Here is a 26,384-nt window from a genome sequence, read left to right as displayed (position 1 = left end):
AGTGCTCATTAATCTATTTGCTGATATCTAAATTACATTACCCTGGCTGTACACACTTTTCCAAGGTACATCATGCTTGAAAATTGCTCGGCTGTTGAGAGGGAACTTCACATTTAACGGAGTGGCATACAAATACGTGATGTACGCCGTCTGTTACTAAATTAACCGGATGAACCTCTGACCTAATAGTCTGTTGGTACGGAGAGTATGTTGTAAAAACTCAAGCGTATCCTAACAGCTTCAGACACACGTTTTCTTCTCCTGGTTGGATAAGGATTGACAACACTCAAAATCAATACAAACCATCATGGACAAATTCAATCTATATTTCCGTGTCCCTAAACGTCCCTCTAGAAACAAAAAAAAAAAAAGAAAAAAAACCTTTCGGCCATTAACATTCTCACATTTCTGTGTATATTTTTCGTAAAAGATGCCACTGTTACTAGATGAAATCTAGAAATTGTTTTGGCGTGTTGGAGATAAAAAGTCCGATTTGGTACTAACCATCCGTATTCTAATTTTTTCTTTCTTCTTTAGCTTCATTTTACTTATGTTCTGCGGAAAAAGGAGCATTAACAGGAATATTACTGGAGATATAATCTAATGGCAATTAGCGCAAGTGCTGTGCGTTTCATGGCTATCATACAGCAATGAGATTTTGCGGTGAAATTGAGGCGAAGGCTGAAGGGTTTCACTGAGTGAATAAATAGAACTGAAACACGTCAAGTAATTTTTCTGACCAAAATGGAGCATGGCAGCTTGCTTTTAAATTTTTGTAATTATGTTTCCATGTAAATTTATTAGCATTAGTTGACAACAGTCTTGGTTGCAATTTTAGTTTTTTTTTATTTATCATCTACGCGTTTCACCTTACTTAGGCATCTTCAGGCTGATCTTAAATTGGTATATCTTAGGACAATCCTTTAGACAAAGTAGTTCAAGGGCATCGTCGAGAACCTCAGGCCAACTACTAAAGCCCCATCTTATTCTATACCTTGCTCCTGTGAACGTGTACGCAGTATGCAGGTCTTGAGTCACTCACGTCCATCTAGAAAGTATTTACTGAGGATAACGAAGGCGATGTTGACCTGATGTACTGGACTATGCCCTTTACCTAAACTGTCTAAAGGATCGTCCTAAGTAATACCAAATTAAGATCAGCCTGAAGATGCCAAAATAAGGTGAAACGCGTAGTTGATATATAAAAAAACTAAAATTGCAACCTAGACTCTTTTCAACTAATACTACTAAACACTGGTTTGCTGATTCATGCCCCAGATGGATTGGAAGAAATTCCATGTAAATTTTTGCGTAAGACGTGAAACGAAATATTATGTAAAACTAACGTTTTGTACTATTCTTGAATCAAATGTGTCGACCGCAGTGATTATGAGTATGGTGCATGTAATAAGATTGAACTTCATTGCATTGGTTGACAGCTCGAAGACGTATCACAGAAAAATCATCCCATTCTTTACTTTGATATCTTTACTTTGATATCTCTGACTCACTACTAAGACAAATTAGCTTTGAGCTAACATAATGCATAATTTCGTGTTAGGGCAAAGACTTTCGTAGAGAAGACAAGCCTTGCTTTTAATATCGTATTTGTAATTTTGCTGTGATCAAATTGGCGCGTTACTTTAATGCGGTAGATATCTATAGAATTAGACGTAGAGCGCGTAGTGTATAGCTAAAAATTTGTTTTATGAAAGCAGCTGAATTTTAATGTTTATGATACTCGTATAATAAAGTAACTTGTGAGCTAAATTTCTCCTGTTAAATAGTCAACTCGGCGTACATTCACAATATGAATCGCTTGTGACATGCTTTAAAAAGAATCCAGGCAATTGTCGGTGCGAAGACCGGTTGAAATACTATTACTTGAGAAAAAGTAATGTACCTTTTCTATTGTGGGTTCTTAAGCGGTTCATCTAGTTTCTAGACTTTTAATCCGGATACGGTAGTTTCACATACACTAAATAGAACCAGATTTGAAATTAATGTAAATGGTCTCAAATTATATTTGCATGAATGTACTTATGAAGACAGTAGTCTATATTTGCATTTGTGCAGTATATTGCACCTTGATACTCCGATATGGAACAGAAGTAATATTCTTTTAGTTTGAATAAAGTTTCGGCCGAAATTATACGTGTGCATCTATTGCAAACTAATCGCACGAAGTAAATATGCGAATATGGAATTTCCCAAACGTGTATCCATAGCATTCACAAGCGCCTTTCGTAATCATTAGCTCGCCTACAACACCGCCTATTCCGAGACTAATTTTGTATATAAAAGAAGTTGTTGTCATTTTGTGTCAGATAAAATTTGTTGGTTAAAAGAAAAACACTGCAGATGTATAAAATACTTATAACCTTTTTCTGTTTTGACAAGAAAGCTACTTATTTCATTTTAGTACATATAGGGTGTTAATACAAGCAGGGCTTCTTCAAAAATGGAATGTAATTTGAAACGAATGTAATCTCGAAATTCCGTCCTAAACTGTACGTCCCCCTCCCCTGTACTGAGATTGGTTAGAGATTCGTAAGTCACCGAAGTGCTGTCTTACTGAAAGACTTGCATCAGGCTGATGAACCACACGGACTTATTACTGTACAGACTACAATAAAAAATAATGCGATGACTAATGTACTATATGCAAGGTGAGAACGAGGATGTGTTTTGAAAATGAAGGGTACGAGTACAATCGGTTATCCACTAGTTACAGTGCTCCATCCAGATAGTCTATACTACACAATGAATGAAGTGTTTGGTCTATTGAAGTCTAAGATCGTCCATATCATGAGATAGCTACTTCGTCCCTGAGAGATACATAAAAGCAAAGACCCAGAGTATGTATCTGAATGTTTTGAGAATGTCACTGAAATGCTTGAGACGTCAATAGAACCATAATTCAGTACACGTCCTATAGAAAATAGTTGACAATGGAAGGAGAACTTCCCAGACTTCATAAACAGAGAAAGGAAAAGCTCGACGATAAAAGATAGAGAGAAATTATATCAACAAGTATGTCAAAATAATTCCAAAATTAACGACCACGAGGGACCGCATCCCCACCAAGATGAGTCCTCACGCAGAGTACCCAGACACAGACCCAGACACAGTCAAACAAGAATTTAATTTTTTGTCTTGCAGTTACGTGGAGTTACGTGTTGCGCGTTCTAGGAACGGCCAAACCACTGGAGACTATCTGACAGCGGTATGGAAAATGAACTGTATGTTAACCTACAGCGCTAGACACAGTTCATCGAATCATGTTAGTTTCAACAAAGATTACACTTTCTGATTTGAGAGACCTTACATTTTAAAATAGTTTAACTAAAATGAAAGTAATTTTACGCAATTAGCGGCTGAGTTTGCTGGTAATATATAGAAAATACTATGATTAATGTCAATATCCTACAGAGACAGTTTACAAAAGTCTGCCTGCTGCTATGTATTCAATCACAAAATGTGAAATGTCAGTATTCAGAATGACCTCGATATGGGCGGGACGTTAGATTACAACGTTGCTTCCTCCTTACCTTCACGTAGTGGTCATAGTGACATGCTAGACTGTTTACTACTTGGACAAGTAGGTAAAGCGTCGTGAAGGGGTAGTTACTATTACACGGGCCGAGTTATATCGATTGTGTTATTGACGCAATCACTTACGGGAAGCTCTCTAATAAGTTCTTCAATGTCTGCCACTCGGGATTTATTTGTTGCTAATTGGCATTTTATAATTACCGATAGGCCTGAGTTAAGAAGACCCCGGCAGTGCACTTCGATACACGTTCTAGCCTTACTGCTTTGCATTTTTACTATCTTTAGTGCTGGTAATGAAATTTATTTTCTCCCAATAGGCAGCGATTGTCAATCACTGAACTGCCTAGGCACTTCTTTTCTGTTGTTATAATTACGGCACTGAGCATCAAATTCGAGAGATCAGTTGACGTGCCGGATCTTCACGTTGTCTGTGTTGCACCTTACACTGTATGGACCTAATGAAATTACGTACTGGTTACATAATACTCTATCTTGAGTCAGATAAAAGTACTCTTAAACCAAATTACTGTCACGATAAACATGATAACTGGAGGTAAGTCTCTAATTCATGGCACCCGCTTGATTGGAGAGCACCTGAAGACGTTTTATAGTCAGATCACGACATTACAGTTTTTCTTCAATCAAGAATGGTCAGTAAGTAATTTAATCAAGACTTCATGCTGTTCAGTATGGAAACGCCTTATGGAAAAAAAGTCCCAAGATATGCTCCAATGTGAACTGCTGAACTGAATGTGTGTTGCGCAAGTCGTGTTACTGTTGACTTTTTTTTAGCGATAACAGCACGTGTAATATTTTTTTAAATTTCTCTGGAATCGGAAGTGACATTGTGTCTAGCTACTATAAATTTAACTACTCAGTGTTTTTCGCTCTATTATTCTAGATTCATTCCGTTGTTTGAATTAACACATGTGAGTCAGAATATTGAGACTCGAGAGAAAGCGTTTAATGTGATGAGCAACGCATTACGCTACAAATTACACAATAGCGGGTTTTACTGCCGATTACGGAGTTTTAATTCCCTGAATGAAACAAATTCAGTTCACTGATAGAGGTTTTTGGTACTAGAAAAATAATACCAAGACATTAGTGACTTTCGCCTGAAATGGTTTAGAAATTAGGACTTAGTTCATGTGGACATGTCCTTTTGTTAGATAGTTCACCACATTTTTCATGTGTTACACGTGTATTTTAAGAAAACTTGCCAAACTTTATCGTGAAACTGTAGACTTTTGACATCTGAATGTCCTTAGAAAAGCTACTCACATATCAAAACTGCATACAGATGCCACCTTAAATAAACTAACAGCCGCAGTCTCAAGGCAATCTTGAAATTTCTGTAGCTGATTTATATTTAAAGGAGAGGCTGTTCTTAGAGTTTTACACGGTCCAGTCACATTAATGTGACCACCGCCTGTGTTTGATGTCAAAGTGCATTAACCACTCACAGACGGCAGGTGATAGCACCAGTAGTGGTTGCTATATAAAGCGTGTCGGGGGGACCCGGAAAACAGTGAAAGCACTGTCGCGATCCAGAAACGGAGCGATGTATGTCATCCAGAAGGAGTTGATCATTGGCTTTCGGGTCAACGCCGGAAGCATTTATGGAACGGGTAAGTCTGTAAACTGTTCGCGTGCCGCTGTGGTTAATTATTCCGTGCACAGCAAAATGGCGGTATCCAAAACTGGCGCCCAAGTAGCTGCGGTGCACCACGGACCATAGATGTCAGGGGTAAACGAATGTTGCAGAGATGTGTACGAGCAAATAGACTTTTGAGCAAATGGTTACCCAGATGAACTAAGGGACTAGCAACAGTCTCTCTTCGCCGACCATTCAGCGAACATGGCTGCATATGGGCCTCTGGTGCAGGCGCCTAGTCCATGTACCCATGCTGACTGCTGTCCATTGGCGACTAAGACTGGAATTTTCACGCCAGTATCTCAACTGGACGTCCACTGAATGGCGACAGGTGGCCTTTTCGGATGAATCACGTTTTATGCTCCATCGGACGGATGACCGTTAGCGTATACGGCGTGAAACGTCTGAAAGCAAACACCCTGCAACAGTCAAGGGAGCTTATGGTATGGGGAATGGTTTCATGGCGTTCTCTGGGTGATCTCATCATTCTGGAAGGCGTAATGGATCAACACAAATATGTATCTATCCTTTGGCCCAGGTCGATCCCTACAGGCAATTTGTTTCTCCTCGGCGCTACGGCATCTACAGGGTGTTTCAAAAATGACCGTTATATTTGAAACGGCAATAAAAACTAAACGAGCAGCGATAGAAATACACCGTTTGTTGCAATATGCTTGGGACAACAGTACATTTTCAGGCAGACAAACTTTCGAAATTACAGTAGTTACAATGTTCAACAACAGATGGCGCTGCGGTCTAGGAAACTCTATAGTACGATATTTTCCACATATCCACCATGCGTAGCAATAATATGGCGTAGTCTCTGAATAAAATTACCCGAAACCTTTGACAACGTGTCTGGCGGAATGGCTTCATATGCAGATGAGATGTACTGCTTCAGCTGTTCAATTGTTTCTGGATTCTGGCGGTACACCTGGTCTCTCAAGTGTCCCCACAGAAAGAAGTCACAGGGGTTCATGTCTGGCGAATAGGGAGGCCAATCCACACCGCCTCCTGTATGTTTCGGATAGCCCAAAGCAATCACACGATCATCGAAATATTCATTCAGGAAATTAAAGACGTCGGCCGTGCGATGTGGCCGGGCACCATCTTGCATAAACCACGAGGTGTTCGCAGTGTCGTCTAAGGCAGTTTGTACCGCCACAAATTCACGAAGAATGTCCAGATAGCGTGATGCAGTAATCGTTTCGGATCTGAAAAATGGGCCAATGAATCCTTTCGAGGAAATGGCGGCCCAGACCAGTACTTTTTGAGGATGCAGGGACGATGGGACTGCAACATGGGGCTTTTCGGTTCCCCATATGCGCCAGTTCTGTTTATTGACGAAGCCGTCCAGGTAAAAATAAGCTTCGTCAGTAAACCAAATGCTGCCCACATGCATATCGCTGTCATCAATCCTGTGCACTATATCGTTAGCGAATGTCTCTCGTGCAGCAATGGTAGCGGCGCTGAGGGGTTGCCGCATTTGAATTTTGTATGGATAGAGGTGTAAACTCTGGCGCATGAGACGATACGTGGACGTTGGCGTCATTTGGACCGCAGCTGCAACACGGCGAACGGAAACCCGAGGCCGCTGTTGGATCACCTGCTGCACTAGCTGCGCGTTGCCCTCTGTGGTTGCCGTACGCAGTCGCCCTACCTTTCCAGCACGTTCATCCGTCACGTTCCCAGTCCGTTGAAATTTTTCAAACAGATCCTTTATTGTATCGCTTTTCGGTCCTTTGGTTACATTAAACCTCCGTTGAAAACTTCGTCTTGTTGCAACAACACTGTGTTCTAGGCGGTGGAATTCCAACACCAGAAAAATCCTCTGTTCTAAGGAATAAACCATGTTGCCTACAGCACACTTGCACGTTGTGAACAGCACACGCTTACAGCAGAAAGACGACGTACAGAATGGCGCACCCACACACTGCGTTGTCTTCTATATCTTTCACATCACTTGCAGCGCCATCTGTTGTTGAAAATTGTAACTACTGTAATTTCGAAAGTTTGTCCGCCTGAAAATGTACTGTTGTCCAAAGCATATTGCAACAAACGGTGTATTTCTATCGCTGCTCGTTTAGTTTTTATTGCCGTTTCAAATATACCGGTCATTTTTGAAACACCCTGTATCAGCAGGACAATGCTACGTGGCACACAGCTCGCAGTGCACGTGCGTTGATCGGAGTGCACCAGGATTTTACCGCACTCCCCTTGCTACCAGACTTCCCGTATTAAAACCCAGTCGAGAATCTGTGGGACCAACTCGACAGGGACCTTCGCGCCATGGACTCTAAAGCGCGGAACATAGCTCAGCTGACCACGGCACCGCAGTCGGCATGGCTCCACATCCCTGTCCGAACCTTCCAGAGCCTCACTGACTCTCTTCATGCACGTCTCTCAGCGATTCGCGCTGGAAAACGCGGTTATTGAGACTTCTGATAGTTGGTCACATTACTATGGCTGGACAGTGTATCTGGTGATGTGTGAATGAGTAGATATTATTTGCTCATTAACCTAATTCTATAAACGAACTTTGTAGCACTACCGAGCAACAGGACTTCCTACCTAACTATGCTTTATCTACTGCTCAGAGCATCATCGTACTGTCTCACGGCCCTTAATGTCGACTTTCGGAGCCGGAGCCAACACCTCACACCTACAGTTGTTCCTCAGTTGCCTTTATGACCCTGAGAGCTCCCCCCCCCCCACCCCCACCCCTTTCCTCCCCACGCAGACATAATTACATCGAGGTAACTTTCCTCTGACTTGCTAAGGGAAAAAAAGTCGGTCGCCAAACTATTACGTGTATAAGGATAAAACAGATGCGCAATGAAAATTTCTGATATCGTAACCAAAGAAAGATCACTTGTTTATGCAATGCAGAAAAAATAAGCCAATACTTCTGCAAAGAGACAAGCGTAAAAACCGAAGTGTATAATTCACTTTAAACAGCGCCTTCTTTACTTTTCTTAATAATGGGGATGAAATTGCTCTTGGTATTTTGGTACAAGAGACGTCTTCTATTTTTCGGCAACTGTAAAACTATAAAAATTAAAGCTGAAAGTGAAAAACGAAACAGATTATTTCATCAAACTTGTTACCACCTGCTACAATGCTAGTCTATGTGTCAACTATGATGTTAGCTATGAAGGTCATAAAAGACCCGCCTCTTAAAAATGTTAAAGGCCCTGTTTGTAAAATAATATTAATTCAAATTCAGTCCAGTATGAGTTAATGTTCGCTGGTGAACCTCCATTTGCTGCAATCAGCAGAGTCCCATTGGAGCCTGTGTAGTAATTTCTTCCTCAAAAAATGGTTCAAATGGCTCTGAGTGCTATGGGACTTAACTTCTGAGGTCATCAGTCCCCTAGAACTTAGAACTACTTAAACCTAACTAACCTAAGGACATCACACACATCCATGCCCGAGGCAGGATTCGAACCTGCGACCGTAGCGATCGCGTGGTTCCAGACTGTAGCGCCTAGAACCGCTCAGCCACTCCGGTCAGCAATTTCTTCCTCTGATCGGTCACTGAAATGCGAATTATACCTCTGTGTCTATCATAAATGCATGTAAACAGCAATGTTTTGTTGCTATGGATGACTGTAGACTGAAAGGATAAGAGGGGGCGAAGCCTTCCGCTGCTACATAGCCGATTTCTTTCGAACAGAAACAAGAAAGTAGTCCAGCTTGGCTCCGCATCCCACTGGTGGATCACCTTTATTAGTGCGACGTCCCTCGCCTCGCTCTATGAGACATTGCGACGATGTTTGGAAATTAACACATCAGTTGCTCTCTCTTTGCTGGCCAAACTGAGGTGACGAAATTTTTTTACACCACGATATCAACTAGTTACCTCTGGGTGCAGCAACAAAGCCCCAGGGTTTCTTAATGTCTACACCTGGCACGGACGTACGACTATGCCAGCAGCCCTTATTTCAATGATTTCTTAATTTGTCATTGGCCCTGTAGGATTATACGCAATTCATTATCAGTCAAGCCACGAAAGATAAAATGATAAGCATAGTGCTTGACTTTCGTTACACCTCGCGCGGACGTATGACGAAGTGAGCATGCCTTATTTCAGTAAGTGCTTAAATTGTCATTATTCCTTACAGATTTTATGTAATTCATTATCTATCAAGCCTCGAATGATAACCAGCGTACTCGAGAAGCTCGTGGAAATCACTCTTTAATCTGTCAGTTTAAAACGAAATATCTAAGACCTCATAAACTGATCGAATGAGCCAAAATTGATTGCTTAACAGCCTATGCTCATTGTGCTTGACAAATGACGAACATAAATCTTCTCAGCATTAAATTTCAACGCGATGGATCACACCACACAACATCAATAAACCTGTAGAACCTGTGAAAAATGTCGTATGATTTACCCGTAAGACCTTTGCACAGGATGACACAAAAGTATATTTGGCATGCAAATAAAAATTCTCTTAGTCATTACGCGGGGTGTACGATGGAGGGCGAATTATGTTTCTTGACTAGTTTGGAAATTGTATACTCCGATGTTAGCGAGTGCGACTCTTCGCGATGCACAATGTGTCTCCTACTAGTTAGTTGAGCATTCCTCCTCAGTTTTCACGTGAACTAAACGAAACCGTGACGAAGGGCGTAGTTCGTCTTTGAATCTTGTACTCTATTCCTTCTGTTAATATAATTTGTTACAGGCCCGAAAGCAAAAGACAGTCTCAAAAATTGGCCGAAAGAATATTTTGTAAGCGACCTCCTTCCTGAATGTGCTTCACTTACTCAGGATTATTCTGATGAATATGGGTCCAATAATTTTGTTTCCCCTCCGCTAGATGTACGCCTTTTTCCACCTTAAAACTCTCTACATAAATTTTCTACGACACTTGGATGATGTGACTACTTGCAGTGACAAATTGACGATCATTTAGTCGAATGTTATTAGTATTACTTATTGTCTGTGGAGATTACATTAAATGTATGCACGACGTACTCTCGCGTTTCGTTGTGCGCACTTCAAAAAAAGTTTTGCAGCATCCCGGTTCCCAGAACTCCTGAAGACAGATGTTGACTGTGGATGTTGTATCACAGACACAGTCCCTTTGACTGTTCAGAGCTGTCACTAAACCCGCCCAAAGATGTAAACAACAACGTAAGAGCAGCACCTATTAGACGGAGGTGCCGGCCGAAGTGTCCGTGCGGTTAAAGGCGCTGCAGCCTGGAACCGCAAGACCGCCACGGTCCCAGGTTCGAATCCTGCCTCGGGCATGGATGTTTGTGATGTCCTTAGGTTAGTTAGGTTTAATTAGTTCTAAGTTCTAGGGGACTAATGACCTCAGCAGTTGAGTACCATAGTGCTCAGAGCCATTTATTAGACGGAGGGGGTCCGACAGACGATCAGTTCCAGGCATTCCACCAGGAAGGACGTGCACGGTTCGCGTTGTCTGTAGTTCAACCATGCCTAGAAGGTCAATACCGCGGTTCGCGTCCGCACTGTTACTTTGTGCCATGAAGGGCTCTCAAGAAGGGATGTGTCCAGGTGTCTCGGAGTGAACCAAAGCGATGTTGTTCGGACATGGAAAAGGTACAAAGAGACAGAAACTATCAATGACATGTCTCACTCAGGCCGCCCAAGGGCTACTACAGCATTGCATGACCGCTACCTACGGAGGAACCCTGGCAACAACGCCACCATGTTGAATAACGCTTTTCGTTCAACCACAGGAAGTCGTGTTCCGATGATGCGCAATTTAACTCCCGACGTCCATGCCGATGTCCATCTTTGCAACCACGACACCATGCAGCGCGTTACAGATGGCAAACAACATGCTGAATGGACCGCTCAGGATTGGCATCACGTTTTCTTCACCGATAATTGTCGCATATGCCTTCAACCAGACAATCGTCGGAGACGTGTTTAGAGGCAAATCGGTCGGGGTGAACGCCTTAGACACACCGTCCAGTGAGTGCAGCAAGGTGGAAGTTCTCTATTGTTTTGGGTTGGCATTATGTGAGGCCGACGTACGCGGCTGGTGGTCATGTAAGGCGCCGTAACGGCTGTACGATACGTGAATGCCATCCTCTGACCGATAGTGCAACCATATCGGCAGCATATTGGCGAGTCATTCCTCTTCATAGACGGCCTTTTGCGCCCCCATCGTGCACATCTTGTGAATGACTTCCTTCAGGATAACGACATCGCTCGACTAGAGTAACCAGAATGTTCTCCAGACATGAACCATATCGAACATGCCTGGGATAGATTGAAAAGGGCTGTTTATGGACGCCGTGACCAACCAACCACTCTGAGGGATCTACGCCGAATCGTCGGTGGGACAATCTGGACCAACAGTGCCTTGATGAACTTGTGGATAGTATGTAGTATGCCACGACGAATACAGGCTTGCATCAATGCAACAGGACGTGCTACTGGGTATTAGAGGTACCGGTGTGTACAGCAATCTGGACCATCACCTCTGAGGGTCTCCCTGTATGGTGGTATAACATGCAAGTGTGGTTTTCATGAGGAATAAAAAGGGCAGAAATGATGTTTATGTTGATCTCTATTCAAATTTTCTGTACAGGTTCCGGAACTCTGGGAACCGAGGTGATGCAAAACTTTTTTTTGACGTGTGTAATACTGCAATAACGCCATCTCTCTGTACGCAACTCTATCGTCTGCGACCATATCTGAAAGATACCATAATGGGAATTGTGGAACGATTGCAGCTAAATGCATGACAGATTCATAAGAAAAGTGCATCAGCTGCAGTTGAAAAGGAGGGCGCGCGCCTGTGAAAGGAAGGCTGGAGAACGACAGTAAACGCTATTTAATTAAAAGTATCCGGACACCTACTAGTGGACATTAATATGGTGTGTGTCCACTCTTTGGCTACGTATATGGCGAGGACCATCGCTGCTTTGCCGGCACCGTATTACAGCCTCTCCCGGACCATTGTTTGCCAGTTCGCCGCCTCGCGAGCGGGTCGCAGCGCGCTATTAGCGGAGGGCTGACCGCGTGCCTCTGCAGACGCCGCACCCTTCCTTATCTGCAGCGCCCTTCACGAGCTAGCTGCTTACTGAGCCTGCTGCCGCACTCTCCTCTTCATTAGCGAGGAGCCCCTGTTCTGCTGTCGGAACTGGCATCGATCGGCTTCGATACACGCTGCAAAATGTTACTCCACAGTTTGAAATTCCTAAGAAAGGTAATCCACCCGTAGTTTGAGGCCACAGTCATATAATACCGCTTGACTGTAAAGATCGTTCGGCTATTTTGAAGTACCACACTGAAAAGATGTATGAAGTGTGATTCTTATTATCGAATTTGAGAGAACTAGGGTAATATAAGGCACATGGGGCCGCAAGTGTCGGGAAGTGAACCAAAAATGGATGACAAACGTAAACATGTGACGTCACCAGATGACGTACCTCGCCGCACGTGCAGTGTTTTGACTTGTCGATCCCACCATCGCCGGTAAGAGCCAGTGCTGCACATAGCTCCGCTGAGCTACTCTGTTTTCGAATACCTTTTGTAAATGTAATCTATTGTAAACGTAGAAGCTACAAAATTATTGTTCTCTCTGTAACGAAGCAAAAGCTGTCTTAATTTTGAGTTTGTTTCCTTTTGTCCCTTCCTTTTTGTTTACAGTCTTTATTTAGTAAAGAACACGAGGGTTATTTACTGCTAGCGATGCATTTCTGAAGCTTATACTCATTTACTTGTGACGCAGTATGGTATTTTTTTGTTGTACTGTGTTTTGTAACTAACCAACGGTGAGCGCGAGACAAGTAAATAAAATAACGGTCTGGTCCCTTCAACTTCCACCACAACCCCCTCCCGAATAAAATCACAAATCCTACCTCCATATGCGCACATCACTGTCTAACGCACTGCAAGGAAAAAAAAAAATGGTCTGTCAGGCGCAAAACTCGAACCCTGAACCTCACGCGCTGAAGCCGTGTAGGCGCAGAGCCACACCTATGTGAACACTTCATTCTCCCCTGGGTTGGGGTGATCAAGTGTGACAGACCGATAGGGTCCACCGCTGCACGTGAGGCGAGGTACGTCATCTGGTGACGCCACATGTTTAACTTTTGTCATGCACTTTTGGCGTTTTTCCCGACGCGGGCTCATGTGTCTTATATTAAATTATTTGTCTCAGCGTAATCTACATCGCATCCGGCGTTTTTAAACGTTAATAAGAATCATTCTGCATATACAGAATGCATGAAAAATATAACAAACCAGAAAGTAGGTAACATTATGCCAACAGAATTTAGGATCAAAAGCTTTTTTTAATTATTTGATAATTTAAAAATTATTGAAATTACGTTACGCGTTAAGCATGATCAGACTTCTGCAAACGAAGTAATAGTCGAAAAACATATATTAAACTTGGTTGTAAAATGCAAGTGTCACAGCATATAAAAGAAAACATATTCATAGATGTGTGACAGAAGTAGAACAAACATGTCTGACATACGTTAAGTAACTGTGTCATTAAATGATCACCAAAAACAGTGTAATCACTATTAACTAACGCCGTACTGTCCTAAGAAAGAATTACAGATGGTGATTCAGAGATGATGTTATAAACTTTCGCCGATGTTGGAAAAGGATAAATGGACCAATCTGAGGTAAGGGACTCCAGTCCGGAGAAGACCGACTCGAAAAGTATAAAGCGAGGCTCGACTCAAGTTCTGGCTTAGCCTCACGCAGCGTCCTAACTTTGGGCCCCAACGCTCGAACCCTGATCGTGACGTAGAGAATTCCTACTGAATACTTACAATACTCTTAGATAATTTCCCCTGTTAATGGACTAGTAAGAGCGCACGTAAATTGATGATAGTCAGACAGAACATTCTAAGTCTGCTGTGCAGTACTAATGAATTCCATTTACCTGCACGGGTTTCATAAGCCGCTGCAGCTGTTCAAAATTGCGTCCCTCAGCGTCGATTCAGGCATGGCATCGTCGCATAAAGTTTTGTCATACCTGTTCTAATATCCCTGGTGTCGTTTGAACAGTGTCGCAGGCAGCGATAATTCTTGGCAGGAGATCCTCTTCAGTCTGGACAGGCGTCTCGTACACGAGAGTTTTGACATCGACCCGCAAGAAGAAATCAAGTGAGATGAGATCAAGTGGACGTAATGGCCACAAAACAAGACCTCTGCCTACCCACTTTTCCCGGTGTTCCCTTAGTCTAAAGTGAGGTGAGGCTCCATCATGTCGGTATCACATCCACTAACGAATAGCAAGTGTGATATGTTCCAGGAACCTGTCTCTGATAAACGCTGTACATTTAAGCGGGAGGAAGGAGACACAGACGTAATACGTAATCATTGACTATCCCTATCCAAACGCTGACTCATCATCCCTGTTGATGCCTCTTCACAACCGTGGCCTGGGGATTCCCATCGGCCCTAATATGAGTATTGCGACACTTTATCATTCCGACTTTGGTGAAACAGGCTTCATCCGTGAAAAGTACATCTGCAGAAAAGTGGGGATTGACTGCGGCGAGAACCACTGGCTCAACACGACGTGAGATACGAAGTCAGCAAGAATCAGAGCGTGCAATTTCTGTGGATGGTACTGGTGTAGCTGCATTTCATGCAATACCCGCCACACACTGCTCTGTGAAACCTTCAGTTCACGTGCAGCTGATGGAGTGCTGATTGCAGGCGCATCATTCACTCGAGCAAGCGCTGCATCTTCTTTCAACTTGTAAACAAGGAATGCTGTCTACTATAGTACAGACACTGTACACCAGGTTTTCTCTTGTCAGTACACAGCAAATCATCTGCTTTGAGTTAGTTAACTTATTAGCCCAACGTCTACTCCTGAGTATTCTTCGGGACTGTCTACTTTACAGTCTTAGCAACAACAGTAGCGATAAATGTATTCCACGGTCAGAGATATCAGAACAACGTTCTCGCTTATAACTTTCAACTCGGTCGTTTCCCCACCACGATCCCTTACCTCAAATTGATACATTTACCCTTCTCTATCATCCCCGAAAATTTGTTACTCCATCACGGAATCACACTTATATCGTGTCATAGGTTTATTGATTAGACACTGGGATAGCAAACGACCTGATGAAATCTGAAGAATGTGCCATATTCATATATACGACATGAGACGAACTTACCTTTATCAGAAAACGCAGAACAGTAAGCAGGAAGCTGTGCTTGAAAATAATATCTCACTATTCCAAGGAATCAGTAAAGAGTCTGCCTACTGGAGCCAGTATTATCTACCTGTGACTGATATATTCTCCAGCAGAAAGATTGTATCTCGTTCCTTCCCAAAGGTACATGTTGGTCCCGAAGACAAGAGCTATTCAACTCCAGAAATTGTCTTACTAATGATCTATGAAATTCAGATCCGGTCGATATGCAGACCACTCCATTTGTATGAAACCATCCCTTGCCAGAGTCACACTTTTTGACGGGAATGGTCCTCCATGAAAATGATGAATATACCTCCCCGCTGTCTCGACCCAAATTGATTTCTTTCGAAGGATTCCTTTCCCATCCTTTAATCACTCTACCCCTACCCTTTCATTTCATTTCTTGATCCTCAGCCCTTTTCCTCTAACATACTTCCCACTCCACTACTCTGAATCCGCTGTCTCATCCCCCTCCCCGCTCACTAACCACCTCACACCACCTACTCCCAATTTAAATCTTCAACTGCATCACTGCAATTTCATTTCCGTTACACATTAAATGAATACATAATCGCATGCTTAAACGACACAACACATATGTGACGAATAACAGGGAAAGAGACCATTTTTAGATCAAAGAAAAAAACCACTAATAAAATTAGTAACACTACACAAAACGCACGAGGCATACCTAGCCAAAAAGGTACAAACAACAAAAGTGCTGTATTGTGGTGTGTTTAAGATCAAGAAATTGAAGGTTGTGCAAAGCAATATGGGCCATAATTAGAAATACTCAAAAACGTTCAAGCAGACAGCGTCTCCGGATGTGAGTGAAAACCAGGCATGACATACCGTAAGAAATCTTTTCTAACGAACTGTTTTTGATCTAGAAAGAAACTCAGTTTACAAATATATCTCACTACAGACCACTGATGATGTTTTATTTTAATTAAACGAAACATGCTTGTGACAAAAACACAGCACTTTTTTCAGTTGCGAAGTCGGGATTAAAATACCTTCAGTAATTGTAAAGCAACTGCGGTCGATATGAACGTATACAAATGAAAAATTTATGTTCATGTAGTATCTGAGAATGAGAACACTTAGTGAATTCCAACAAACTTAGACATAATTTCAAACATTTTCGAAACATTTATCACTGGCATCTTCCACAAAATAATAAAAACAAAAAAGGTTGTCAATGCAAAATACAAATGCTCTTCGAGAACAAATCCGCAGTCACTGATTTTCATGGATGATAAATCTGTTTGGAAAGTTTTAGCGCTTAACACATTTTCTGTTGTCATGCAGTAAAACAGCATTCACAGCATTTTTGTAAACGTATCCGCATATACCACTGAATTTACCTGCAAAATTATATCATTGTACGGCTCATAGTGCAAGAGATACTCAATCATAAACACTAAGATTCTTGAAAAATCAGCTCTGGCTTTTTATTGGTCCACGAGTGACTAATCCGAAAAAAATAACTAACATAATTCGGGTTTTGCGTCTTCACTCAAAGGTTTTACAAGTTTAACATTAAATATTTAACACAGTAACTCGTCTGTAAAATATCCAGAAGTTTGGAGCTGTTTCATAAATGGGGATTCGATTTTTTGAAGAACAGCGTAGTGAGTGAGGTTAGTGGTATTTGAGTCATACAAACCAGTACATCATGCTGGGCGGAATAACCATAGAAACGAAAGTATCATCAGGTGTGCCCGAACTAAGCGTAACAGGACCTCCAATGCTCACAGTATACGTGTACGATTCGTTAGATAAGATCAGCAGCGCTATAAGATCGTTCTCTGACAATGCACGCAAAGAACTGCAGAAAGGCTTGGACAATATTTCTACTTAGAAGGGGACCGCGGTTACTGGTCATCGCCGATTTCTTCCAGATTTGTGGTACGTACAGGGCTTGGCCAGAAATGAAAACGACAGAAGTGGAAGCCCCAGCTGGCTAAGCTAAGAAGAAATAACATTTTTGGCGCTGGCAGGCGAGGCATTAACCCTTAGAGTATTTTCCAGGCAGAGGTTGGCGCACCGGAAAGAGCACAAAATGGTAATTTGAGGATCTTGGGGTCGAGTCCTTATGCGGAAAGCTTTTCTTTTGAAGTTTTACTTTACTTACAATGCAAATAAACGGTAATAATGCTCAGTATATTGCACTATTAATATTTTCATAACATACAGGGTGAAAAGTATTTAAACCGACAAACTCTGGGACGGTGTAGGGGACATCAAGACAAATATTTTTCGCCGCATGGGATTAGCGGAGCGGTCTTAGGCGCTGCAGTCATGGACTGTGCGGCTGATCCCGAAGGAGGTTCGAGTCCTCACTCGGGCATGGGTGTGTGTGTTTGTCTTTAGGATAATTTAGGTTAAGTGTTAGCTTAGGGACTGATGACCTTAGCACTTAAGTCCCATAAGATTTCATACACATTTGAACATTTTGAACAAATATTTTTCCCTAATGCCATTTTTTCCTATGAGGATTACGTAAACCGGTGGAGGCCGCATTACGCTCTTCAGTTGTTAGAGGGCGTATTACGCTCTTCAGTTGTAGGCAACTGCTGTCCACCAGTGCAGTAGTGCATTGTCTCTGTTTACTAATGTAGCGATACAGCTGGAGTGAGTACACTGATATGGTTGGTGCGTACTACGTAGCGCACCACAACGGACGAGCCGCAAAGCGGGTTTATCAACAACAATATCCTAATCGCCGTATCCCGCATCATACGACCTTTGCTGCTGTGTACCAACATCTGCGTGATACTGGGTCATGCAGCAGATTACCTGGACAGGGACGCCGTCGCACGGTAAGAACGCTGGAAGTTGAGAAAGCTGTCTTGCAGCATGTGGAGCGGGATCCTTCAATCAGCACTCGTGAAATTGCACGTAACATGTGGACGAATCAGACGAATGTAAGAACAGTCCTTCGAGAGCAATTGTTATGTCCATTACACTTACAGCGTGTCCACAACCTGGAACAAGTTGATTATCCACCCAGAGCACAGTTTTCGCAGAGGTACCTGGAACTGTGTGTAATGCATCCTACATTTCCATCCTCTGTGTTGTTTACCGATGAAGCAACGTTCGGGGGTGATGGAGTATTCAACATCCACAATTCGCATGTTTGGAGTGAGGATAACCCACATGCCACAGTTACTAGCGCTCATCAAGTGCGGTTCTCCGTTAATGTGTGGGTCGGTGCTGTTGGGGACTATTTAATTGGGCAGTATCTGCTACCTAGTTGTTGTCTCTTGGTCATTAAAAAATAAAAAAGTGTTTGTTGGTTTAATTATCTGCCGCCAGAGAAATCTTCCTCTACGGGTTTAAATACTCCTCATAGGAAAAAATGACTTTAGGGAAAAATACTTGTTTTGATGTCCGCTACAACGTCCTAGAGTTTGTCGGTTTAAACACTTTTCACCCTGTATATGCAACAAATAACCGAGAACGTTGGGTGCAAATGCTACACTGAGGTGAAGATGCTGGCACAGGAAAGGAAGTCGTAGCCATCAGGCTAGTCAATAGACTCATGTGTATGTGTGTGTGTGTGTGTGTGTGTGTGTGTGTGTATGTGTGTGTGTGTTCGCGTTCCACTCGCACCGCCGAAACAAAAAGTAGACGGCCGAGCATGCTTGTGCAAAATGCTTGATCACGCATGGTTGTGAAGCGTGCAGTCGCGCGTACGCACCATCCACTTGAGGCAGGGCAGGCAACCCATCTGAGCGGCGGCGTGCACGGGCGCCATGCCGTCCTTGGCCCTGACGTAGAGTGAGCCGCCCGCCTGCGTCACCAGGTAGCGCAGCACGTCCAGGTGCCCCTCCTGCGCCGCCAGGTACACCGGCGTCACGTCGTTGTCCATCTGCGTGTTGGCGCTGCAACACAAACGTCGAACGTCACTTCACCTCGTAGTAGAGGCCCAGCTGTGCCAGTAGCCAAGTTGCCTATCTTAACTAACGTTGCGGGTATTTGTGCTTCGAGATCCCCACGAGTCTGCGCTCTCACCTGGATGCGCTTCATTGGGAGGTATTAATTATTAATCAACAAACATACTGTTGTGTACATAGTTCCGCGTAGTCAGCGCGTACACAACTTTCCCACTAGAGAGCGCCCCGCTAAGCACAACAGCGCAGGCGCAGCGCTCGTCCGTCTCCGCACTACGAGATGGCGCTGCAATAAAGACGGACCAAATTCTGCTTCCGCCGATCCGCGTATTAATAGGTAACGCAGCCAATGAATTTGCTGCTAACGTAGAACCTTTTCTCCTCGCGGATCACACTCGCGCAGTGATACCTGAACGCTCGAGGTATTATAACGGGTGTACAGACCTCCGATTAGTCAGTCTGCATTAGTCTGCATTAGTCTGCAACAGTCTATAATCAAGTTTCAGTCTGCACCTAATAATATTATCATATTCCTGTACATAGCCAAGAAGATAAATGAATAGAAACGTTGTCAAGTATCAGAGATATGTGAGAATAAGATTAACGTACCAAGACCAAAGGAACTTCAGATTGTCAATTGTAAACAGCATCCAGAATCAAGTTAAGTAATGTCTATATTTTTTATTATTTTAATAAATGTGTGTGAAAATTAATCAAGTTCTGTTTAAATTTGGTCACCGTCAATCTGCTACTCTAAACGTGCAAGTGGCATTTCTATCGTCTGACCTAACGGCAGAAGACAAACACGCCACGATAAGACCACGAGACATATTGCTGACACTTGCCTACTTCGTTAGAGCGACAAGTCAAATAATCTGATGGTGTGTGTACCGAAGGTCTTACAGTACGCACACCACACATGCTAATAGAATCTCTGAGCTTCATTCAGTCTTACCTGTACTAGTTCACCTCATACTGTCTCCAAAGGTTTATCAATACAAACACAACCAAATCCCAGGCAATAATTACTGGCTGGCACTATGCGTCCCCCATTCTGATCGATGTTATCTACTCATTTGTCTTTCTCTAGGTCCAAATCACGTGAGCATCAAGGAGAATGATCTGACCCACTGTTTGGCTAGAGAAGCGACTACTCGCTCACCAGTCGGTTTGACAGTCTCGGGAGCAGATTTTCGGGTGTAGGTAATGTTGACTCGGAATGAAATAAGATCTGAATGTACCTCCATCCTCTGTCTGAACTGTGGGACTACGGCTGGTCAATTTCCAATAATACAATACCAATAGCCGTTATTTACGTTTCATTTTAAGGCTACCAGTATCGACTTTGAGCAATAAGTACATATAAAAATACAAAAAAAAACGGCTCTGAGCACTATGGGACTTAACATCTGAGGTCATAAGTCCCCTAGAACTTAGAACTACTTAAACCTAACCAACCTAAGGACATCACATACATCCATGCCCGAGGCAGGATTCGAACCTGCGACCGTAGCGGTCGCGCAGCTCCAGACTGAAGCGCCTAGAACCGCTCGGCCACACCGGCCGGCTACAAAAATACAACGCGTATTGCCTAAAAGATGCAAGTATTATATATTAATTTACATAATTGAAAGAAAACAGTCTTAATTAAAATCTACATGATACATTGGCCAAACTGGTAGATCATTTAAGGAACGATTCAAAGAGCACACATCCATACATACAATTAAACATTAAACGTTTAAAGAACATCTCAGAACCAATAAGCATCACGTAGAAAGCATTGTTGACAATTTAGAGACTTTGCGCTTTGTAGATAAAGGGGGAACGATGGATTTACTAGAAGAGATGGAGATATTTGTCCATTTGAGTAATGAGCCTGATAATCTGTTAAATGAGCAGGTAGTTTTTAAAAATAAACAGTTCTTTGAAACGTTTAGTGACTTCTTTTAATTTTATCAATTATACATAGATTTTATATAATGTACATTTATTTCTGACTACCTTTGTTACACAGAACTTCTAATAGTAATGGAATATCGTCCTATAAACATTTTGCGGGTTTTTATACCATGTGAATTCTCTGATATCTTTACTGATTATTTTTAGAGGTTGTCGATGGTATACCTGATGTGTGGTTTAGGTCGGCATTAGGAACTCCTCTATCATTCCTTTATCTGTTTCCTTGTCAAGTTTTTTTTTTGTTTACTTTATTGTTATTTTAATACCTGTACAAATCAGGTAGGCTGGCAGCGGCACACTGCGCCACTCTTCAGCCATAGTGTTTACAATAGTATAAGAACGGAGAATGATAATTAACATAGTGACGGGCAAAAGAGAGAGGTCACAGAGACACAAAAAAACACGGAGTCGTTCACACGTGACGATAACAACACTGAAAACACGTTGGCACGGTGCACAGAACACTGATGAATCCGACGGCACAAGTGAACGTAGTAGTGGGACGGGGGACACCAAAAACACTAAACGACGTCACACACATGAGACACAGAAGGCGATGATCTCCGGCGCGCGAATGTTCACTATGCGTGTGCGAGTCCGGGGACCTGCCAAGAGAGGAGGAGGAGGAAGGGGAGTGGGAGGGGAGAGCAGAGATGCCACGGGCAGGGGAGATAGGGGGGAGGGAGGAAGGGGGAAAGGAAGCACGGGGGAAAAGGGGGGAGGGAGGGGACGGGGAAAAGGAAAAAGAAGGGAAGAGAAGAGATGGGAGGGAGGGTGCCGAAAGGAAAGGACACTGGAAGTGGGGGGCGGGGCAGGGTCAAAGTTGATAGGAGGGGTAGATGGAGGGGACGAGGACATCATCAGGGAGAGGGAGCTGGCGGAAACCACCTTGGGAGAGGGTAAGGAGGGTGGAGAGATGGAGACCGGGCGGGACGTGGGAATACAGGCGCGGCAGCGGGCGGGGGTGGGAGAGGATCGGGGAGACGAGCGGGTGAGGAGGATCAAGTTTACGGGAGGTGTACAGGATCCGCATCCTTTCAAGGAAAAGGAGGAGGTGGGGGAAGGGGATGAGATCATACAGGATCCGCGTGGGGGTGTCAAGTTTGTGTCTATCTTCTTGTTATATATCCTACGACCTTCTTATGCAATTGACTGAACTGCGATATATCGACTCGCCTTAAGTAGGTTCTTCCATGCGATAGGGAACAGGTTGTGATGTCATCTTTGGCCTTCTAATTTGAGTGGATGGCTTGACAGTTGCTGACAAGCTGTCCAAGGAGAAAGCATGCCCGTGTGAGTACGTATTTTTGAGGATACTAGACGTTATCTGTGTTGTATTATTCGTTACTTTATTACTCATGTTGACTTCTCTCTTCAGAATAACCCTCATGAGACCAGTTACAGTGCTGCTGTGTTTTGTAACACGAAAGTTACTCGATTTAAGCAGATGATTAGACCCTCTCTTGTTGATTTGTGTCTTTATGGTCAGTGATGGCTTAATGTAGGTCCTACTTAACAATTAGTAGTGGATTTCCTTGATGTGTTTCGTATAGTTAGGCCATTAGAGTATGAGTACTTTTAGGTTAGTTACGTAATTGTTTCAGTCCATTTGGTTTTATGTTACCCTAATGGCGGATGGAACTATCATATCTATGCAATTTTCATATGCATTTAAGTGTTATAACGATAGCCTGCGGAGTGGAGATTATTTTCTAGTGACTTTCTCACGATAACATGATTAAGAAGTGATATATTCGGGTATTATATGACGAAGTGTACATCATCCTTTTAATATGCCTATTTTAGACCCAATGTGGACTCTCATTTGATTTAACATTTCGTAGTATATACTTGAGTTTACCTCTCGATTTTTGCGCTTTCCCTGCGGTCTATATGGAACTGTTAACTTCCAGTTTGGTTGACCACTATTTCGATATTTAAAATCCGTAGTGACGTAGTCTAATAGTATATTTATTATTTTCGCGACTTCCTGTAACGAGACTATGGTTAATTATATTCGTTCCATTGATACTCCCCAGAAGTATGATAGGAATTTTCTGCTCAAATAGCTGATGTTGGTTTCCCATCTTCCAAATACGGTTCTTACAATTAGAAACATAAAAACCTTGGGTTATTGTGGAAAAAGGTATGCATTGTGAAAAGTTAATGTGCGCAATATCCACTTTTCGGTTGTGCTATGCAGGGTCTTATTTCATGGTTGGACACATTTTTACTTTTTATTTTAATTTTTTACTTCTTACAGTCATCCTCCTAGAGTGCTTTTGGGTCCTCCTTGTAGAATATTGTCTAATAACCATAGAGTACAGCTATGGTGTAATATATCGTTCCTTTTTGTATACTATAAAGAATACTATGGTTTATAGTGTACCCCCTTTACTTTACCTGATATATGATCCTGTTGTCTACTTTACATATGATTAGTCGGTTCCTTTACTCGCCTCTATTATTTTGGACAAAAACCAGTAGAGTCTGCCATGTATAACCACACATATTTACAGACAATGAATATACTGGACTGATGGTTGCATTACTTTGACACTTCTGGTGTATGATTACTTCCATTAGGTTACTGATTGAACCACAAAAAAAATGGTTCAAATGGCTCTGAGCACTATGGGTCTTAACTGCTGAGGTCATCAGTCCCCTAGAACTTTGAACTACTTAAACCTAACTAACCTAAAGACATTACACACACCCATGTCCGAGGCAGGATTCGATCCTGCGACCGTAGCGGTCGCGCGGTTCCAGACTGTAGCGCCTAGAAGCGCTCGGCCACTCCGGCCGGCGATTGTATCACAGTATGCATGAATAACTGATTAATTTCTGATAGTACATATTATGTGTATCACGTAGATTTTAATTAAAACTGTTTTCTTTTAATTATTAATATGTAAAACTTGCATATTTTAGACAAACGCTCTGTATTTTAATATGTACTTATTGCCCTGTTATAACTTGCACTGTATAGGCCTGAAGATGACCTAATGTAAAGTCGAAACTGGGAGCTTAAAAATAAATCCTAAATAACGGCTACTGGTATTGTATTATTGCAATAAAATCTGGTGGTCTACTGCCCTCTGTAATAAACTCAGCACCATCAAGTAGACTACGGCCCTATTGTGCTACTATTTCCTTTCTTCCCGGCTTGGCATCGGTCATACCAGATAGGTGTGTTTCATATAATGAGCCACCCCCAACTTGTGATTGCGGAGCCTTGCAGACAGCAGGTAACGTGCTGGTGGAATACACCCTCTTCCTGGCCGTACATGCCAGTCACGGTCCGTTAGATTCTTTAATTATATTATTGGCAGATGAGGTACGGACAATTGGGCTGGTTCTCCGTTTCCTCCGGGAAAGTGGTTTTTATTGTCAAAGATAACGTTTTAAAGGTTTCCAGTCAGTAGGGGGTGATTGGGGATGCGGCTCCCACCACATTCTGGACAATTGCGGCACTGTACTCTTCTCCGAAACGCCTTCATCATCCCTCTTATTATATTTTACTGGCTTTTACATTTGGTTTGTTTTTCTCTCTGCCACATCCTCTTTTACATTTTAGGAGTAACACTCCAATGAAGGAAAGATGTTAAGGATTCCTTATCCTCGATACTAGCTTCCTCCGAGAGAACAGGTTCTATTTCCATCCTTAACACTTGGATTATAATGGATCGGGGGGTGGGACTGTTGTGGAAGGGACGCATCCGTAGCATGGTGAGTCCTCGGAAACACATACCTGCTTTATTAAATTACTGGCTTAATCCTTGACTGGGTTGGCGGATGGTCAGATGTGAGATGTCTCTCGCAGCAGATACGCCCTACTGGACACGTCGTCTGCTCTCTGGTCTGCACACCAGCCAGACTCATACATTTACCACTGTTTAAATTATTACGCATCTCTGGCATTAATGTCGTTTTCTGTTGTACCGGAGAAACTACTTTCGTCCGGCCATAACTGTGGGTTCTTGGATTGCTCTCATAGGAGGCTCATCAAACTAAAACGCGTGAAATATTAGTTCACTTTACCACATAAATGAATAGAAGATTTACTTAACTCTGACACAATTCTTTGCCAAAGGATTGTCCGATAATTTACAACTGTCATTGACTCTGAAAGCATCACTTGATGCACAGATTAAAAAACTGTTCTCTTGCAACATAAAATGCTACATTTAAAAAAGTGCAGTTCATAGGAAACTTAAACTGTCACAGTCCCACACGACGATGTTGACTGCTGTAGCTGTGGTCCGAACTGGACTGGATGCTCGACACTATACTAACAACAGCGTGATTGCGCTGTTACTCTGGAAGGGAGGCGTCGTCTTCTGGAGTGTCTCCCAATGGTTGTTGCGAACTGCAGCGAGTCTTCACAGATGTCTGTGGAATCGTTTCGTGTTGTCGACTTTGGTGTGGCACCGCAATCTCTGGACGGTACAACGCTTTCAATGCCTCGACCATACCAGTCCTACAAACTGCCACAATTCGATCAAATTTGTGCTGACGTCACTAATTGCACATAGACTGATGACCACGCCAATTACTCATTTAACTCCCCAAATCGCACTCACTATGTATGCATTTCTTGCAGCTCGTTCCTTAACGAAATGAACACCGACGGAAAAAATAGCAACACCAAGAAATAATTAATATAGAATAATGAAATTCCGGGAATAAATTTGTTTAGGTAACATTTTTAAGTGATCAACGTCGCAAGACCACAGGTTAATGTAAGTGCGAGATAAGCCGCTGCAAATATGGAACGCTGGTACATTAATAACATACGTAACCACCAGAATGTTGAATGGAAGCATGCAAACGTGAATGCATTGTGTTATAGAGATGCCTGACGCTAGTTTGTGGGATGGAGTTCAGTGCCTATTGCACTTGGTCGGTCATTACAGGTGCGGATAAAGCTGTTTGAGGATGACACTGAATTGTCGTCCGATGATGTCCCATACGTACTCGAATGGAGACAGATCTGGTGATCGAGCAGGCCAGAGAAACGTGTCGACACTCTGTAGAGGAAGTTGGGCTACAACGGAGATATGTGGGTGAGCTTTATCCTGTTGGAAAACACCCCCCTCGAATGCTGCTTATGCATGGTAGCACAAAAGGTCGAACCACCAGAC

The 26,384-nt window shown here is 42.8% G+C and overlaps 1 protein-coding gene across 1 annotated transcript in view; it reads right to left on the bottom strand.

Moving 5' to 3' along the window:
* The window catches only part of LOC124776702 (espin-like), a 485,149-nt gene that overhangs the window by 167,399 nt on the left and 291,366 nt on the right, over nucleotides 1–26,384 (bottom strand). The window contains exon 3 of the mRNA XM_047251812.1: nucleotides 19,086–19,269. Coding sequence (XP_047107768.1) covers nucleotides 19,086–19,269 — 184 coding nt within the window. The remainder of the gene's footprint in view (nucleotides 1–19,085; nucleotides 19,270–26,384) is intronic.

The sequence above is a fragment of the Schistocerca piceifrons genome, chromosome 2 (assembly GCF_021461385.2).
Source record: "Schistocerca piceifrons isolate TAMUIC-IGC-003096 chromosome 2, iqSchPice1.1, whole genome shotgun sequence".
Classification (NCBI taxonomy): domain Eukaryota; kingdom Metazoa; phylum Arthropoda; class Insecta; order Orthoptera; family Acrididae; genus Schistocerca; species Schistocerca piceifrons.
Note: the sequence above shows the minus strand (reverse complement) of the source record. Positions and strands in the feature narration are given on the sequence as shown.